The sequence below is a fragment of the Anarrhichthys ocellatus genome, unplaced genomic scaffold, assembly GCF_004355925.1.
Source record: "Anarrhichthys ocellatus isolate YVR2014 unplaced genomic scaffold, GSC_Weel_1.0 scaffold17, whole genome shotgun sequence".
NCBI lineage: Eukaryota > Metazoa > Chordata > Actinopteri > Perciformes > Anarhichadidae > Anarrhichthys > Anarrhichthys ocellatus.
This window is the reverse complement of record NW_022280047.1, coordinates 5,247,193-5,266,922: the sequence shown is the minus strand read 5'-3', so window position 1 is coordinate 5,266,922 and position 19,730 is coordinate 5,247,193. Positions and strand designations below refer to the sequence as shown.

Below are 19,730 nucleotides of genomic sequence, written 5' to 3'. Positions count from 1 at the left end.
AGATATCGAGTAGTATGCAGCATGCACAAACATAGTGTGTTGAAGTAACTGCTGTACATACCATTGATAGCTACAGTATAAGACAATACTTTAGCACGCTGTTTCTGTCTGGATGTGTAAAATATGTATGAGAGATGCAGCACACATTTGTTGTAAAACAACAGGGATTGAGGAAGGATTTCTACTTGTAGTTTTTGATTTTATATTAGTGATCATTTGTAATTCATCTTCATCAGGTTTAGCGGTGATGCTTTACAGCTGATCCTGTTTCACTTGAAACTGTAAACAGAGAGCGGGAGGTTATTCCATCATAGTTCGAGGTGCTTAATTAACGATGTAGTAATCCCTAACATACATAGAGATTAATTGCTAAAACTTTTCTTGAGTATCAGGGGTCTTGTGTGTTGCTCCAGTAGCCTGAGTTGAGGAATTGATAAAGAGAAGAGCTGAGTAAACATACAGTACAGTGACAGCTTTATTCTTGCACACATGCACAGTCGCACAGATACATTTACTTTGGAGGTGTTTGGGTGTCAATGATGAGGTTGCATGACAAAGATGAATAGCTATGTCAACACTTGCAAAACAGGGGAAAACCCTGCTCTGTGTTGGCACGAGTGTGTGTTTGCAGTGTTTACGGTGGCCACACAGGAATGCAGCGCCTCGTGGTGTGAATGACCTCTTCTAAGGAGAGGCTTGCATCAGGGCTAACAGACAGAAAGCAGACGGTATATAAAACATGGGAAAACAGCAGAAACTGTGTTGTATGTGTTGAGTGGATTTCTTACTTCGGACCTGGAAAAATAAAACAGTTTCTACTTGGTCAGGTTTATTTAGTCGTGATGTGAAATGACCATTGCTGCCCTCATAGTCAGTAAATAATAATGTTGCTATTTTCATTTACTGATACAATGTCATTTTAGTCAGCTGAAGCTATGCAATTAAACATTTAAGTCACGTTTGAGGAGCCATAAAAAAACAATGATTTACTGTAGTTAAGACACTTTTGTTCTTTTGTTGTGGTAGCTGGACTGCACCAAGGTTGGGAATGTTATGTTTTCTTTAAAGGAATACAGTATATAGTTAAATAAGAGTGATATTTCTGAATAATCATCTCACCTGTCCTCTAAAAAGAGTGTCTGATGAGATGAATGTGGGAAGGGAGTCGTGACGTCACGTGTGGACTAGCCTCCGTGTTTCTGGGGTTCACTTATCATATTCTAAGTCGAATCTCCATCCACACACCGAACTTGGTATAAGAAATTGAAACCTTTTGCGATTTCAAGAAAATTAAATTACATTTACTGTGAGCACAGAAAAAAAAACTACAAGCGTAACAGTTCTTAGTCATCGTAACCTGGTGTCATGCATATCCATGAAATGTAATGTTATGTATTTAATATCATGTCGTTTTTGCTGTCTGAAAGTGTCTGCAGTCTACAGGACTCTCTCCGTCCTGTTATTATGAGCATCTCTGATCAAGTAGAAACCCTTCGATGTTTAGCCTGCTCATGACTAGTGTGGTGTTTGTTGAAGGCCACTAACAACATAAATATACAACAATTTTCCAATGCAATGTATCACAGCATTTATAGCTACTGCTATTTTCCAATGCATATCCTTAGAATAGAAGTGCCTTCAAATAACAAATATAAAACATGTTCACGGACTGCAGAGTTAAACTAAATGTGCTACATTTTGTTGTCCTATTAGGAACTTGCCGAAATAATCATATATAATATTTTTATTGCACTATTGTATAGTATAACCTCTTCAGGGGTTCAGTTACTGATGAACTTGCCTTGACCGTGAAGTAATACAGTAAATGAGGTGTGAGAAAATCATTGAGTGCATATATCCTCCCAACCTTCATGGATAAGTGGGCATAGCTAATGCCATGATTATTTTCACACCACATTCAGCCTGTGGACTCTTTTGTCAAGATAATCATTGTTAAGGAGTTTTGTCATCATCGTCATGCATCGTATGTGCCATTTTTGTCGTACAATCATCTCCTCTTTTTCTGCACGAAAATACAGCTTTACTTTACTTGAACACATCCAAAATCATCCTTTGTTTCTTATTTTTTTCCGTATAATAAATCTGTATTCAATAAGTCTGTCTTGCCCTGTATGCAACTGTGCACTGTGAGAAGATGAATTATGACAAATTCCTCACTGGCCAAGTTTGATGGAATATTTTACAAAAGCAGCAACCAGTGATGTTCAGATGTTGAACAACTAATTCTAGCTTCTGGTCTAGCTTCCCTGTTTCCAGGTGTATTCTCCCTCTCTCTCCCTCTCCGACTTCATTCACTCGTTGCCTTTTTGTCGACTCTGTTTCCATGGTAGCTGTCACCACTCGCTCCTCAGGTTTTCCACCCCCTCCCCCGATGTTCGTCTTTAATTTCTCTCAACTCATAGTTGAATCAGTTGACATGGTAACTGATTAGTTAGTTTGTCCCTGAGTTCAAACAAACACCTGTCTTTCTGTGATTTCATCGATATTTCAACCTTTCTCTTTTGGCAATTCTTAGCTCTGTTTGTGTGTGTGTGTGTGTGTGTGTGTGTGTGTGTGTGTGTGTGTGTGTGTGTGTGTGTGATCATGAGATAGAGTCTGGATTACAGAGGTGTTCACTGAGCCATATGTAACTGGACATTTACCCCAAGCTCCAGCTTAATCCATAGAAGGAAGACAGCTGGACTTATTTTTAACATTCACACACACACACACACACACACACACACACACTGACACACAAAAAGGTGTTCATGTTCATATTCAGATTCATCGTGTGCTCTGACGCATCAGTGATGTCTAAACTCATCACCTCAAAGTGAAAAGTGAAGTTCAGCTATCTACACACACACACACACACACACACAGTCACACACACACACACACACTCGCACTATGTCACATCAGGAATGACCCTGCAGAGTCACTTCTTAGAGCTAAAAACTGAAATCAGCCTGAAGACGAATGAGAGTTCAAACAGTATCATGAAGTCCATCACAGCCTGAACCATCTTACTCGCACTCACAGTCAATGCCCCCTGCCAGCCTCTAAAGGCCAAATCCAACCAGATGAGAACACTTATATAAATAACCATTTTGATGTCAACTTATAGTATAATTGTCTTCGCACATTTTCAGGGTTGAATTTTTCATTTTACATGTCAGTATTATCTGTGTGTACTCTATCCATAAGAAATACGGGAACGCCATCATGTGGATCGAGTGTTAAACTGCAGCATACAAATCTACAGCTGAGAGTGGCACTTTGGCCCAATTACATAGAATAAGACTGTGTTTTGTGTATGTGACACATTCACACTGTGAACGTGACCCAGAAACTATACTCGTACTGTAGTGGCAGCTTATTTTACCGTCCTTCTTCGCCACTTCTTGCAGGATGTAAAGGGTTCTGACTCGCGTATACTACCATGTCCAACTTACGTGCTCTTGCAGGCTAAACTTTTCTTGTTAGCTGTCCAATGGTGAGGCTCGTAGCTCGTAGTTAAAAGTAGTTTTATTCCATGTAAACAACAAAAAATAGACAAAATCTGTATGCAATAAATGGAGAACCAAAACACTGACCTTCTGCTGGCTATAACTAAAAAGTCTATAATCTGCAGTCAGAAAAAGTGTTGCTCCACATCCTGCTCCATCAAAGCCTAACTTGCACTGAAAACCTACTTAAAGAAGTCAACCAAAAATGATCCAATATCAGGACAGAATAGAGGAGTCTTTATCTTAATAGGGCAAAAAACATACGTCAAAGCACATTTTACAACATGACCAATTATCTTAACTATATTGTATAGTAAATATTTTTAAAAGGCATAACACACATTACTTTCACAATAAACATAAAATACAAAAAAACTTAACAATATATAATGGCTCTTACACATACTCTGAAAAAAGTCAGGTGATGGATAAAGCTCTTCACTCTGATGATGCTGTTTAACTGCATTCCGCATAAAAATCTTTTTGATTGTATCTCTATATTAAGTTATCTTTAAACCTAGTATACGATGAGATGTAAAACATGTTTCTTCTGTCTTTTTCTCTCACCAGGTGTTGTTGCTGTGAAGGAATCTGTCCCCTTGTCTCCTCTCAAACCTTCAGCTGCACCTGCAAACACAGAGCAACAAAGTAATGAAGGAATCTCTGCTTTAGGCAATGACCTGCATCCTTCCCATGTTTCCACGGAAGTCTCAAATCTCCGACCTCAGACGCCCAAAGCTGAAGATGAAGTGGAGGAAGATGACGAGGCCAGCGGTGCCCTCACCATTTCTGAGCTCGTCTACAGGTCTATGGAGTTTTATTACACTGCTTTAATCGATGTTTTCATATAATAACTACATTTTTTGGTTCTCAACTTTACTATTTTGCCACAGCAGGCAGCTGTTGTCAGTGGAAAATCCACTGTACACTATACCTGCTTAGCACCAAACAGAAGACAGACAAAGACAAAAATCAGCAACCAGCTGGTCAACATTTAGCAGCATAAGAGAGAGATATTTCCCAAAGGAGTTGGTGGAGACCAAAAACAAAGCTAAAAGCAGGTTGAAAGGTTGAAAGTCACGAGGAGAATTGGGCTCACGATTCCTCATATTTATCCCCAGTAAATAGTTAACAGTGGCATAACAGCACAAGATGTAAATTAACAGTTACTTACAATAGTGTAGAACACTGTTGCCGTGCTGTTATGTCAACAAAACACATGCAAATCCATCCTTTTTCAATGCTACAGTGCACCTGGCATGCACTGCTCTTTTGCAGCATGCTTTGTATTTTCTTGGCTCTTGCCTCCCCATTATTGAGGCGTACGTGTCTGTAGCAACACGTATCCGTGTGAATGTCTCTTATGAAACCTGCCTTTGCTATTGCTAACGGAAAACACCAGCTCTGACATCAGCCTTTGAGAAATGTGCCTTCTTCTTCTTTTGGGCGCTGGTTATTTTCTACTTATGTGTTTACTTTAAATATCTTCCTGTCCTTCTCCAGTCCTTGCGCCAGCATGCTACCCACCCCAGTGGACGACAGTCAGGGAGGCGTCGACATGCTCATCTCCTCTCCGGTCCAGAGCCCCGCCAGGATGCTGAGGGAGCTCCATGCCGACCCTGACATCCAGGCCAGGCTGGAGACTGAGAGGGAGCGAGACCGGGCCTACGAACGCACCCGAATGGCTGCCAGCGGTGGAATGGGTGGCGTCCTGTCCAGCAGCCTGCGCCTGCTATCGTCCAATGAAAGCGTCAATGCGTGTGTGCTGAGTGTGGCCCGCTTTGTTGCTGTGGTAATGGGTATCCTGCTCGTCACTGTGCCCACACTGCTGCTACTGCTGGAGTCAGACATTGACGTGTCGTTCCTCCATGAGATCCGCCAGACGCCGGAGTTTGAGCAGTTTCACTACGAGTATTACTGCCCGCTCCGCCGCTGGATCCTGTGTAGGATCAGCATGGCCATGGAGAACCTCTGGTCAGACTGAGGAAAAGAAGAGTCACTGCAGGAGGAAACAAGAACGCCCAAATGTCTGTCTTAATGTGTAATTTAATCTTATATTCAGTTTCAACAACTGGTGAGACACAACAACCAGTCTGCCAATGGGATGATGTTATTTCACTTGTTTAAGAGCAAATTCAATTTATTTTAAGAGCATGTGCAATGGAGCACTCACAAAATTGCAACAGCATAATTTGTTAAAAAGAGGCCTGAGATGGATAAACTGTCGGGCCTTTTTGGACAACATTATTTTTGAATGAATTAGACCCGAACAAGTAGATTAGTTTCACCTCTTTGGCAGCATAAATTGGAGTCTTGTAGAAAAGAGAGATGAAAGAGAAATACGGTTATACTCATAGGATCCAATCACTTGTTAAAAAGTCTTTTTGTCTAAAAAGAAAGGACAAGAAAGACCGAGTGTTCGAGGAAAAACCTGTGGAGTGGAAAGATTCATGAAAATATAAAAACAAGGAAAGTCGTGGATAGAGAGAAAGTCACAAAAGAACTGGTTGGTTTCGTTTGAATAGAACTTTTGAAGGTCTGTTCACTCCTGATGCTGACGAGCTGATTCAATGACTCTTTGGTAAATAGCGCGAACCATTCTGATCGGTTCTGGCCTTCAGATTGGAACACCTGATTGGTCACAGAACCTGTCAGTCATGACGGAGTGGGCGGGGACAGAGAGAGAAATGATTGATTTGTCACTGGACGCAACAATAGCCACACTCAAAGGTACATTATATATATTTAAAAACAAAAGAGAATTATTGGTAACTAATACCTATCTTAAATAAGTTGTTTTTAACGTTTTGTACATTTTTATGTGATCCAGATCTTTCAGGAATTTTTCAGTCAGAGGATCTACCTTGAGCTTATTTTAAAATTAAGAGTTTACAAAAGATTACAAAAAAAAGCAAATTTATTGAAGTTTATCGGGGTGATGGGTGTTGAGAAATTTAAGATATTTTTTAAGCCTACCGTCAGCATTTGTTCACCCGGTAGCACCCTGGGTTTTTTCCTACAGAGGCGATAGCACAAATCTTTTACACAGACCACAGATTACTACCGTTTCAGATTATGTGATGTCATTTTGGAAACAGGAGGGCAGCGGATTAGAGAAACTTTAGTCTGTTTGTGATGAAAAAACATGTGTTTTGTTGAACTTCTAAATGTCTTCTGAACTAAATATTAGCTCATTAATTAAGGCTACTAGTGCATCTTTCAGTGTGTTTTAAGAGAGTTTGAACATAAATGTATGAAGAAACGGTAAGGGACAAAAAGCTTACTTGTAGGCTCATGATGAAAAGTTACTTTGTTGTAATAGTGGATAAAACCGTGATTTTGGGTCATTTGTTAGTCGATGGTGTGCTACTTGTGGGAGATCGCTGTGTGTATTCTCAGAGGGATTTGAAGTGATAGGATGGTACACTCAAAATGCCCAAAGGACCAGGTGTGTATACTCCAACCTGACTGCTGCTAGGTGACAAATGATGCTTAACGGTCTAAATCTCTCATACAGGTCTTTCTGTGGTCATTTTCGGGTGAAGAAGATGTTGATCTGACTGAACGAATGTGGCACAGTTGGAGTACAGTTGCAGGTATTTAACTTAAGCATTTTAGTCGCTAGATAAGAATAGAAATGATTTGTAGCCATTTCTATTAAGATCTGTGATGTGTTTATCATTTAGATGACTGCAACTGTTTATTCACTTTACTGAGTACATGACAGTGACCAACAAGTTATCAGGAGGAATGTGCTTCTGGTTTGTTCACAGACATTCACCGCTGATATGGCTGGGGGTTCCCAAAAGGTCTGGAGGGCTGTTGTCAGAGATTAAAAAAAATCAAGGTTAAAACCCAGATTATGTTATTTAAAAAAATCTCTATTTGGTACAGAGAGATAGAAATGAACTGTAGATGTGTTGGTCTTTGTAATGCAGTTTATTTTTGTGTACTTTTACAAAGTTGCGGTCACAGTATGAAACGCAACAGAGACTTCCACAATGTAACCTTATGACTTAGCTCATCATTGGGCTAAAGAACTAAATCAGAGTCCTGTAGCTCTGATGAGAAATTGCATCAGTCACTTTTGGAAACTTACAGCCGTCGCCGTGTGATTGGTCATCATACAGACAGTGCCTGCCTGTTACAGTGGCGCAGCATGGAGAAGAGAACCGAGAGCTACAGAGATGAGAAATTACGTCAGATCAAATGAAAACAGATGGTTTTTTTGCTCAAAATGTAGTTCAATTTGGATCAACTTCTCAGGAACGGGCATTAGCGGTTTATGTTCAAATAACAAATATATGTTTAAAAAATAAAAAAGGAAAGAAAAATGCATCTAATCACAACATACGCCATAACATGTATCCATAACCTTCATACTGTACATGTCTTGCTATTATGCTGTTATGAATATCCAAACACTTTATATATTTATACCAAGTCTGTAGCTGGATATAAATATGGCTGTGTTGTTGTAGCCTCATTTCACTCAGCTACATATGCATCCAAACATATTACCCAAAACAATTTTACTGTTGAGAGTAACTGCAGTTTGGCCATCATAGCTGAGCCTCCATATTGCTTTACTGCAGAGCGGACTGTCGGTTGGTGTGCTACTATCAAAGAAGGAGTAGCAACATGGAGTCTAGATCGGCCAATCTTTCTATCAAAGCTCTCACACAGTATTTAGGCTCTTATTTAAGAAATCTCTCTCCATACTCTTTGGCTACTACAGAGGCCTTTGCAGGGCACATCACCATCAAAGCCCTCTTATTATAATCCATCAAATGTTGCTGCCTCATGATATCAGCTGCTTTGTCGGGGAACTCTGTTATGCAATGACGAGCTTTATGCATACAGCAAATATGCAGTAACAAAAGAATCACGCTTGTTTGGGACAAAGCATTTATTTTCCTACTACAGCATGAGTGTCAACGCTGAAACCAAGCGAAGGGCCAAACCACTATGATGACAATGTGTGCATTTAACATCACAGACTCTGGGCTTCACTGTAGAGGATGAAGCTGATCTATTTGCACTGCTATATGATCACCCATGATAACTAACAGAGGGGGATATCATCATGAATATCTTATTTAACTGTTGCTCCTCCAGCACATGCACCAAAATGCTCGAGTGATTCACTGTAGATTGAAAATCCGAGTTTTTCTCTGTAAAGGTGTCATGTACGCAGCTGTACAGACATAGTTCGTCCCCGGCTTTGATCCTTTATTTCTGTGCTTCATCCTCCTCTAACTGACCCAGGGTATCTCTTACTCTGACCTCTCAATGCAAATCGCATGCCCTCATCTGTAAATACTGTGTTTATAGTTGTGGCAAAAAAAATTGAAGATTTCCATCCTTCCCTCCCTCTGTGTGTCTTGTCCCTATTAAGCGTTCTAGATGTAGGCTTGGCTGTCTTGATCATCTTAGATGAATGCATGTTTTCTGTGTTTTTTCCAAGATGAGGAAGAGGCAACAGATTGAGACATTTAAGTATTTTTCTCTCAATAAAAAATAAGCGTTGGTCATTGAAGCAGTTTTGTGACCACATTTAAAAACCCCAAATATGTCATGCAGTGTGCTTTGGGCTCCATTTTAACCATTGGCTTGACAAGACTGAATACATGTGGTTGCTAATTCTGTTAGCTTCCTTTGAGCTGATCTAAAAAAGAAAATAATGTCTCTGAACAAAAAGAAAAACTTCTTGATGTCTGCTTGGAAAAGATAATTTTACAATCTGTTAAAGAGCAGTTCTAAAGCTTGATAGCTTCATTGCGCTTTTGCTGTGTGTGTGTGTGTGTGTGTGTACATCATTAAAGCCAATCTCTAAATGCTAACACTCTAACCTCATTGCTAACGGAGCATGCTATTGACTGATTGAATTCAGAAACATTATTTGTTTAGGTGTTCAGTTTTTAAGATGTTTAAAAAAACACAGAAGAGAGAGAATAGAAAGTAAAACTACACCTCAACTCGTTGCAAACAACAAAAAGCCTTTCAGTTCTGTGCTCAAACAGATCTTTGGCCCCATATGACACTGTAGCATTTTATTAGTTTGTCGCTCATTTATCAGTTTAGCCTTCATGAGTTTAAGAGGGAATTTCACCCCTTTGAGATTTACAGTAGCTCTTGTTTTGAGCTACTGAACGTGAGCTCTTGTGTTTTACAGCATATATATCGACCGAGAGTACAACTTTTGATGCCTGTACTTTACATAAAACTGTGATTTAAAAATATTATCAAGATCATTCACAAGTTGATGTCACAACTGAGGTTTTACTGTATTACTAAGGTCCTGACATGAGTCAAGTATTTACAAACCTTAAATTTAATTACCTGCCTTTAATTATCAGTAAAGATAAAACTAAAACACCTGGAATTCAAAGCTGTTTAAATCTAATACACAAATTTTGCTTTTGCATGATTTATTTAAGATTTTAAATATTTGAACTCAGGTCTACTATTATGCAAAACTATTGGACATCACATGGTAAAAGAGAAAAATAAGCTGTTGTTTATCATATTATTTCAGTGTTGTGTGGGCATGTACAGTAGCAGATTCTCTTGCACGGTCACTTTGTTGGTTATTTTTCATTCAGTCTCTTTTTAATAATAAACACTGGGAGATATAATTTAAGAAGAATCAGAAAAAAGAAGAAAAAATATCCTAAATAATGACTCTCCTCTCTTCTGGGACAACCAAGCCTTATGAACTTTGTGAAGTAAAATTTTTTGAATGTTTGTATGTTATAAAAGAAAAAAATGGATTGTTTTATATGTTAATACTGCCACAATAAAGCTCCCTATTGAATATATATTGAAATAAGGCGCCTAAGGTGTGGATTATTTTACATGTTTGTTTATTGTGGTCAACAAGATCAAGATGGGTTTAATCTCTGAGGCATCCAAAAACATCTCAATCTATTAACATGTACAATTATTGTACTTTTCCATAATAATCCTGTCGGGACACATTGAAGTATTAAAGCTGAGATCCAAGACAATTTTTCTGAAGACTTTCTCAAAGCTATGTCTCCCTCATGTGGTGCGAAATTGAGATTGCATGTTGTGTTGGCGTCTCTATGGTGATGTTTTTGTTATTTCTGGGAGTGTTCAAACCTTTGCCATTAAGACTAAACTCTAGTACATTAGAGTCTCTTTGGATGAGAAAATGCCATGGTCTGTTTAAAACTTTTTTATCCAATAATCTCAAGTACGCTCTACTATACCTCTACTGCGGAAAACGTTTTTGGTAAGAGAGACTTTTGATAAGCTGCACTATGCTGTTGTGTAGCTGTTGCTTTATGGCTTTGGTCTACAAAAATCGTCTCTCAATCATAGAGACAATAATAGGTCTATTGCATGATGATTCTTTTTGTATGTTGCATCAAATATGGTTGTTTGTCTGTTTTAACAGGACAGTGCCTCGGTGTAAAACATTAGTGTGTGCAGTCTGATCATCAATTTCCTGGAAGGAAAGAGAATGCATGAACACTATGTGACATCGTAAGAAGAAAGAAAGTAATGCTGCACCACAAAATGAGTGTATGACAATGGATAAATCTAATAAACATGAGCCACAAATGACTGTCCGTGCAGCAAATCCAACTATGGAGACGTGTCCTCTCACAGGAGCAGGACGCACTGTGTCTGAACTCCTGGAGGACACTGGGAATTGTCGACGGATCATAAACCAAGAGCTGAACCTTCGTCTTCTCGGTGACTCTCTCTCCAGTGAGCAGCAGAAGGTGAGTCATGTGTTGGACTGGGCACACAGTTTCCTCAGTAGTGGGTCAGAGGTTAACCACCAATCCTGCAGAGCTGACAGCTTGATATTGGCTGATGAAGAGCAGAGGGAAAGACCTGCATACATGCATCCATCTGCAGCTAAATGCCATCATACCGTCTCCTGTACTGCAGGTGGTAATGAGGTATTTGGACATTTTCCAGATGATCCCTGCATCCCCTTCTCCTTTATCCCAGAGCGAGAGAAGTACAAAGAAACTCCTGAGAATATAAAAAGTATGGAGCTACAGGAGGCCGCTAATAAACAAACTTCTAGCCGAGACAACAGAACAAGCAGTCTGTTTATATCTAATCAAGGACAGCACACTGACTTATCAGACAGAAACACAAATCAAACGCTTGCATCAGATGGTGCAGCATGCTCAATCAAAAAATCCACATCACCTTGGAGCATTGTGGATAAGAAGGTGTTTGGCACCGCAAGAAACTTGAAACTGAGTTATAAAACTCCTGCAGCTCTGTCAGAAAGAGACATATCAGGACAGAAGATGGAGCTGAGCGACGTAAACATTGAGGGGATGGAGGAAACAGAGGATGCTAGGATAGGGAAAAGGAGGTGCAAGATAAATGAAGAACAAGAATCTAGCTCAGCTTTTGCAATACATGCAAAGGATAACATGAACAGTATTGAGCCTGAGAAGACACAGAAACCGATGGAAAAGACTTCACACCTCGGTTTGGGCTGTCATTTGAAAATACCAACAACTTTGACTGTATATGAGCGGTACCAGCTTTGTGTGGATCAACTGCATCAACTCAGAGAAAGACAAAGCCAACACAGCGTACCGGGATGCTCCATAGAGTCACCTGCAAAAGAAAGGAAGACATCTGTAGAAACGGCACCACAGAATCCTGAGATTAAAGAACATCTAAATAAAGCAGGAAGTAAAGGGGTTACAGCTACAGAAATCACAAAAAAGAGGAGTTCAGATGTCATTAATAAGAAACAGGACAGATCTCAATACAATAGAAATAGGGCAACACTTACTGAACATGGACAAACCAAACATCGTGACAATTTGACAATGGAGGAAAGACATGCAGCCACGTGTGCTGAGAGAAGATCTGTTTGTGTCATTAACACAACTGTTGAACATCTGGGGCCTGTTGATAATGTTGCTGCTGTGGAGGAGAGTGCTGCACTCACTACTATCCCAGGTATTAAATATCATATATGAAGGCAGACATTCATTAAAGTTAGATGTTGTACTTACCACTTATTACTGTCTAGAGTTATGATTCCCAGTCTGGGGGTCAGGTCCCCTCACAAAACAAACTTGAATTACAGGACAGGAAAGAAAACAAAACATGCTTTTTCAAGACACATTTGGTATTGTTGTTGTTTTTTGGTTGAACAATTCGAAAATCATTTAATTGTACAGTCTATGATGAGAGACATGTCTTCATTTTAAGGATGATGATGATGATTTGTTTATGTGTGTGAGTGTGGCTGGGTGTTCATGCATGTACTGTATGTGTTTGTCTCTCTGCGTGTCCTTGTGTGATTTGTCTTTGTCTCTATTCAGGTTTGTCTCCAGAGAGAATCGGCTGTAGTCCAGGAGTAGAGGGTTATCAGAGTGGTGTCAAAGGGCAAAAGACAAAAGTTGGGGGTCAAGCAGCCTCATCGAGACTCTGTGAAAAGCCAAGTGTCTCCCTGTCTTCTCCAACCAATAAAGAAATATTCCAAAGGTAACAGAATAATGCCAAATATGTGCATTCATTCATTCATAAGCAAAGATACCACAAATATGGAGACAAAATTATTATGAACTCAAAATATCAACATTTATGCTCTTTCACATTAGCTCTACAATTAGAGCCCGATGAAATGTTTTCAATGTGTGTTGTACTTTGCTATTGGGTCAAGCTGAACCTCCCCTGTGTGTCCTGCAGACCTCAGTCATCAGGAGTAAACAAGCACACACCAGAAGACAAAGTGAAACCTACGTCAGCCTATAGAAGTACACACAAATGTCTGTCACCTACAGAAACACACACACAGCCTCTTCATGGTGACCCCGGACCAACATCATCAGCTTCGGGTGAGTTCAACACTAAAATGACACACTCAGAATATCACTTAAACACATTATGAGATGCTACAAAAAAAAGATTTAAAAAAAACAAAATGACCAACAAGTCATATGAATTTGAAATTTCAAAGGTTTTATACTTGTGGTGCCGCATACCACAGATTTACTTTTGTTCGTTTTGAGGAATTTCTGTTTTAAATTAATTTCACGCTTTATGCAATAGCAGCAAGGAGAAGGGGCTTCAAACTTAACTCATTATGTGATTATATCTTTCTTAAATAACATCCAATGATGTTTGATTTCTTTCCTTTTAAACTGAAGTCCTAAAAATTGTAACTTGTATAGCCAATAACTTTTTGTTTGCCTTTACAGGTGCATGTCGATGTAAACAAACTGACAATTACAACGTAAGAAATCTTAATTCCTGTACTTTGTTTATGATATTGTGATTCTATTCTACAATATGATCACATTTGTCAAATGCTTAAAAAGTCCATGGCTCTACAGTATTTTAGAAGAATTTTTAATGAATAGAATGCTTTGACTTTCGATCAAATGATGTGTTCAGCCAGCAGGTGTCCCTGTGTGTGACTGCTGGTTGTGTCTTCCGGATGAGGTGTGGCTGTCCATCCTGTCTCTGCTGCCTCACAGTGATCTGTGCAGAGTGACGAGGGTCTGCAGTCGCCTGCACACACTTGCCACCGATCACACCCTCTGTGAGTCAGCCAGCTGCACTGTTAACGCTTATTTGGCTATTCAGTGGTGTTAAGTAAGTGACCCATTGCTGTTTTACTTCTTGAGGTTCAATTTAAACACAGTAGTTAATGACATCTGTGGAATGTCCTGCAGTATTTCCACGTGTGTCACGGCACATGGTGTGTTCTCAGGATGTAAGTACTTCCAGTAAAGTGGCGTACTGTACCACTCCCTGTACAAACATACAGTAAGATAACCCAGACCTGCACCATCACATGCGCTCAGACCTGTACACACAATGTAGTTCAGAGCCAAAGTTTTGAATCACCAAAACAGGTACATAGGGCGAACATTAAATCTTTCTCTTTCTGAAGGGAGAAATCTGAGGATTGCAAACTCCGACCTGACGGAGCGGTGCTTACTTTGTGTGGGCAGACGTCGTCCTCACAGTCTGTGTCTGTACAGCTGCAGTGGCCTGTCTCTCACCTCCTGTGGGCTGCAGATGTTTTTCACTCTGTGTGGAAACTTTCTAAAGGTAAAAACTGTCAAAATCAGAGCTCAATGAATCAGGTCAAGAGATTTCTTTATTCTGGGGTACTTTATTGATCGCTCAGAGCTAAAGAAACACTGTAATGGATGGATGTGTGGTGAAAGCTTTTGGATGTTTTCCATCACATGACTTTACAGTGTGTCGCTCATATTGTAGGATTAGATCCTCCTCATCAATAAGCCACCACACCGTCTGTGTCTATGTACAATATCTTCCACAAAATTACAACAGTTTAATTTGCCAATGAGATGCATTTTCTTTTTCTATTGACACTGTGAATTTATTGACTCAACATCCTGAATCCATCTGCCTGCTGTCAATGTCATCAAACGGTCCAATGTCTAACCTTATCTATCCTGTAATTTGTTAATTACAGGAAGTCAAGGTCACAAGTTGTACTGGTCCTGGTCTCCATGGTGACCAGATGCTGCGTCTGATTGGTCAGCTGTGTCGCCATGTGACCAGTGTGGATGTGGGCTGGAGTGGAGCCACAGACACAGGAGTGAAAGCCCTGAGTGACTGCTGCCCAGGGTCAGTTTTTATAAACACACACACACTCATTGAAAGTGTGCAACTGACCCCATGCCGTGTTATGGAACAAATTACAAATTGTTCAATTGTCATACAACATGCATCCTGAGGTGACATGCTGGTTGATATGGTGAGGTCATGTTGTTGTTGTCCAGGGAAAACCATGCATCTCCATATTTGTAGGGTTTTAGGTTATCAACGCTCTTTTGTGGGTCAGATGATTCTATATTCTCTTAGTCTAAACAAACCCTCTAAAAAGTCACCCAATTATTTAAAACATGCACTGTTTTCAATCATCAGCCATACATTGGATATGTTTTCTCATTTTATAAATCAGTGTCTTCAAAAACTCACAAGCTACAGTAAAATCCACCTTGCATTAAAAAGCTTCCCTGGATGGCAGGATGTTCCCTCATGCTGCATTCGTTAAAAAGTTTTACTGAGGCACATACTTCTAATGTTACAGCCTCTTAAATCCACCATTTCCCTGGTAAACTTGAGTGAACAGTAGTACAGTACAACACGCCCTATCACACGAATGTAGAGTAATAAAATCAATGGAAGGATGGGCAGACAACTCAAGTGTAAGGACAGTGTTAACCCTTTATTTGTCTTCCCTGTAGGTTGCAACTAAAATCTATTGTCCTGAACGGCTGTCATGTCACTGATGACCCGCTGATGAAGCTAGTCATGAGGCACAAAGAAAGGTCAGTACAAGAATGTCCATATTTATTAATTGCTGTCAACGTTCAGCAGGAGATGGTTTTGGTTGAGTGGCTGTATTTGTCATCTAGCTAGAACATGTCTTGGTTCACCTCCTGAAGTGGAGTTGACAATCATTTACATTCTTACCTGCCTTATTAGTGGATAATCCATCCAGATATAAAGAGGATGTGCACACACGGCTGTTTGTTTCCAATTGTGTGTTTTCTTATTAGTCTGTGCAGATTGGAGGTGTTTGGCTGTCAGTTCCTCACTCCATCCTGTCTACAGGCAGTATATGAGGTACTTTATTTTGAAAAGTTAACAATTTATCTTGTTGTAAACTGCAAAAAAAAAAAAAACATGCTTTAGAATCAGGCCCGTTGTTTTCCTAATGTTCATAGAACGTTCACAGGACGTTGTTTGGAGTAAGCCAGATGGAGTATTATTTTCCATCAGGCAGTTACCAATAGAAAAATAAAGACATTGATTTGGTGAAACCGTTTATATGAGCAATAAATCCAACATAGCTCACCCCATACATGGTCACATAGTTTAGTGATTAATGGTACGCGACAGCGTTTGCACTGCAATGTGTTTTAAGGCTAAAGCATGACACGCTACTTTTGCTAAAAATAAAGTTGGAAAAGATGCATCGATGAGTCCCGCGCCCATGCCTGGAACCAGCCTCGTTTAGAAAGTGAAAAATACTCCTTGTCTTTATAATCCTCCGTAGGAAATGTAGATTGGATGTGATATGGATGTAACACACAACACAACATGTTTTCCACTACACGTACGTATGTACAGTTTTCCACTTTCTGTGTCTCAGATGTGTCCTGGCCTCCAGCATCTTAACATCGGACAGGTGCCAAAAGTAACGGCACACTGTCTCACAGTGATGACATCACTGCTCAAATGTCTCATTTCAATAAATCTCACTGGACTACAGGTGGTGAGTTCGAAAGTCTGTGACTCAAAATCCCAGCTTTGTTTGATTATTAAATGATATCTCTGAATGTTGTGATGTACTCTCTGCATTTGTCTTTACTGTTACCAGGTCACTGATGGCACAGTGGAGACTTTGCTTCAGAACTGTGTCGAACTTCAGAGTTTGACCTTCAGCTCCTGTCCTGGAGTCACTGACCTGACAATGTACAGCATCAGTAAATACACACCTTGTATCAGGTACACGCACACAAACCTGAGGTAACATACATGTGAGGTATTGATTTACATTAATATGTATCCTAACTAATCATCTAACCTTATCCCTACAGAAACAGAATTGTCAGAAGGATCTGTACCAACAGAAGTAATGTGTACTGCAGGTTTTCTTTTAGGTTAGAGACTCATGTGTGCCCAGTTTGGTGCTGGATGTTAGCAGCTACAGTGTGTGTTTGTCCGTGTGTTTGTGTGTTAGATCTCTGGATGTGAGTGGCTGCAAGGCAGTAACAGACGCAGGAGTTCAGTCTCTGGCTCTGGGATGTAGAAGACTTCAGCAGCTGAATCTCAGTTCCACTGGCACAGGAAACAGAGGGTACAACACACATCACACAACAAACTGAGCTGCATATTTGTATCTGTGTTTGTGTTTTTTTGTGAGCACTTAAGCTGTGAATAACCTTGTCGCCACATCCTCAGATATCAGCTATAAAACTGATGAGGAAAATGTTAAAGTAACTTGCAGAAATGATGTGTGTGACACAGGGTTACTCTGCTGGCAAATTACTGCAGCAGACAACTCCAAACAGTCAAACTCAATTTCTGCCACATCACCTTAGAGACTATACTGAAGCTCTGCAGACGCTGCAAAAGGTAAACACATATCTCTTTGGGACTTTTCATAAGATATAATAATTACCAAACATGCAGCAAGCAGGCCCTTCCTCTTTTATATAATGAGCACCGTGTAAGATATATGTCAGTGATAATCAAAATTAAGTGTTGTGATTACTCGGAAAATAGATCAGCCGCTAGTGGAGTAATTATGAGAGTGATAAGCCAGAATAACTTTTATCTGTAAAGCACTGCGACATATTAGCACAAAATGATGCTCATTTGCTGTCTCCACGTTTCTCTCTCTTTAGGTTGAAGGCGCTGCATCTCTACGGCTGTGCACGTCTCCCCGCTGAGAGAGAGATCAGGGAAGTTAACCCCACTGTTAAAGTTGACCCCTTGCCGTGACTCACGCGCAAACATCAGTGCGCAACTGCACAGATAGACCCAACATATCGAAGGGCAAAATGTGTAATAGTAGATCATCTTGAAAAGGATCCAAATAAAGAGACTAACATATTTACTTTTATTGCATTTATTCCAGGGATATTTCAGTAAAATGTAATTGAGGCCTGCTGGGTCTCAAGGAGGATTACGACTTATGTTCAGAGATGGATAAAATGCATTTGAAGTTATCTGTAAGTGTTAAACTGTGTGTTTGAAGACACATTTCTCCCCACCAACCCTAAGGTTTCATTTCCTGCAGGGCATGGAGTGTTTCATCTCAATATAATCCAGCCCTGTTAGAATCTTTGAAAGGGTTACCTCTAGTTTTGATCAGAGTCATTAACTTGTTATCTTTACCATGGCTCATTAGACAAACTTCTTCAACAGATCTTTTACTGCTATGTCCCTTTGAAAGGAATAGTGGACTCTTTCACAAACATTTAAAATTAGAAACATTTGCACAATACGCAGTCATTGGCAAACATGATATACAAATGAAGCAAAAGTAACAAATGTCATATTTTTGTACGATGATATTCACTTTTTAATCTGTTTGGAATGAAAAAAAAAATATCCTGGACACTCTTATTTTCCTCTTGTTGTCGTGCCTTGAGGCATTCTTTCACTTTGATGCCAGTCACGGCTTTAACAACATTTGTGATGCAATGTTGAAGGTTCGAAAAATGTGGTTTTATCAGGAGTATCCATGTGTCAAAAAAGAAAAAAGATTGAGGAGGAGGGAGGATATAAAAGTGAGGATTCAGACCAATCCTTCAGTCTTTCAATGATATGGTTTTCCCAAACATGGAGCAAATAGTTTTACTTGCTCCCTCCTAACAGCTGGGCTTCCAACCATCTCACCAAAAGGAAGAGCAATTTAAAATTTGATTATTTGACTTTGCCGTACAGTTAGCACATTTCCTATTTTTCTAAAGCCACAATAACAAAGATATTTAAAGCAAAACTATGGCATCAACAGGGGGCATGGGCAAGGAACAAGAAAACCTCCTGAGTTCACTCTTTCACGCCTACGATGTGGATCATTCAGGGCGGATTGAAAAACATAAGTTCTCTACTATTTGTCTGGAGCTCCATGTCCCGTCCCGAGAAGCAGACGGCATATTCAACCGCCTGGACGTCGACAACGACGGCACGGTGAATTTAGAGGAGTTCATCAGTGGCTTCAAAGATCGGAAGCAGGTAGAAGAAGATGACAGCGAACCAGAGGAAGAGAATGCATCAGGAAATGAGGAAGAGTTTTCAAACAACAAGGAACATGTCATATCCAGGTGAGATATCACAGTCAAATGTATGTTTTCAAAAACGTGTTGAAAGTGTAGTGTGCAAAAATGTACAGGCCTTTCTTTTCATGGAATTTATATAGTCACACTGTGGGTTGCTGTTTTGTAAAGACATGCATTCAAAATTCGCCCCTCCTCTCCTCTGAGGGTCAACGAGCGAGCGAGAGAGAGGGAGAGGAGCGCAGCACTGGTAAAGCGAGCTACAGAGAGGATGAAGAGAGGGACCGTTGTTTGTGAGAACAAAGCCGTGAATCAGAAGAATGAAACATCATTTTCCGATTGTTTCACGGCGGCTACGTTCTAAAGCACAGATAAACAGATGCACTCCACCTCATTCACTGAGAGGGAAAGAGCTTATGGTGACATT

At 40.0% G+C, this 19,730-nt stretch overlaps 2 protein-coding genes across 5 annotated transcripts in view; both read left to right on the top strand.

The window, feature by feature from the left end:
* The window catches only part of frmd3 (FERM domain containing 3), a 53,446-nt gene extending 44,981 nt beyond the window's left edge, over positions 1-8,465 (top strand). For all 4 annotated transcript variants that reach the window (XM_031856193.1, XM_031856191.1, XM_031856192.1 and 1 more), the window contains 2 exons: positions 4,083-4,317; positions 5,016-8,465. In XM_031856193.1, coding sequence (XP_031712053.1) covers positions 4,083-4,317; positions 5,016-5,496 — 716 coding nt within the window. In that variant the 3' untranslated portion in view covers positions 5,497-8,465. The remainder of the gene's footprint in view (positions 1-4,082; positions 4,318-5,015) is intronic.
* Positions 8,466-8,493: 28 nt separating this feature from the next.
* Positions 8,494-18,087, top strand: LOC116388393 (uncharacterized). Its single transcript, XM_031856189.1, has 15 exons — positions 8,494-10,770; positions 10,936-12,482; positions 12,851-13,013; positions 13,218-13,366; positions 13,730-13,764; positions 13,926-14,073; positions 14,428-14,588; positions 14,980-15,134; positions 15,758-15,841; positions 16,073-16,139; positions 16,669-16,791; positions 16,897-17,024; positions 17,260-17,376; positions 17,547-17,654; positions 17,927-18,087. The coding sequence occupies exons 2-15, from the start codon at positions 11,066-11,068 to the stop codon at positions 18,021-18,023; spliced, it is 2,952 nt and encodes a 983-aa protein (XP_031712049.1). The 5' UTR covers positions 8,494-10,770; positions 10,936-11,065; the 3' UTR covers positions 18,024-18,087.
* The last annotated feature ends 1,643 nt before the right edge of the window (positions 18,088-19,730 follow it).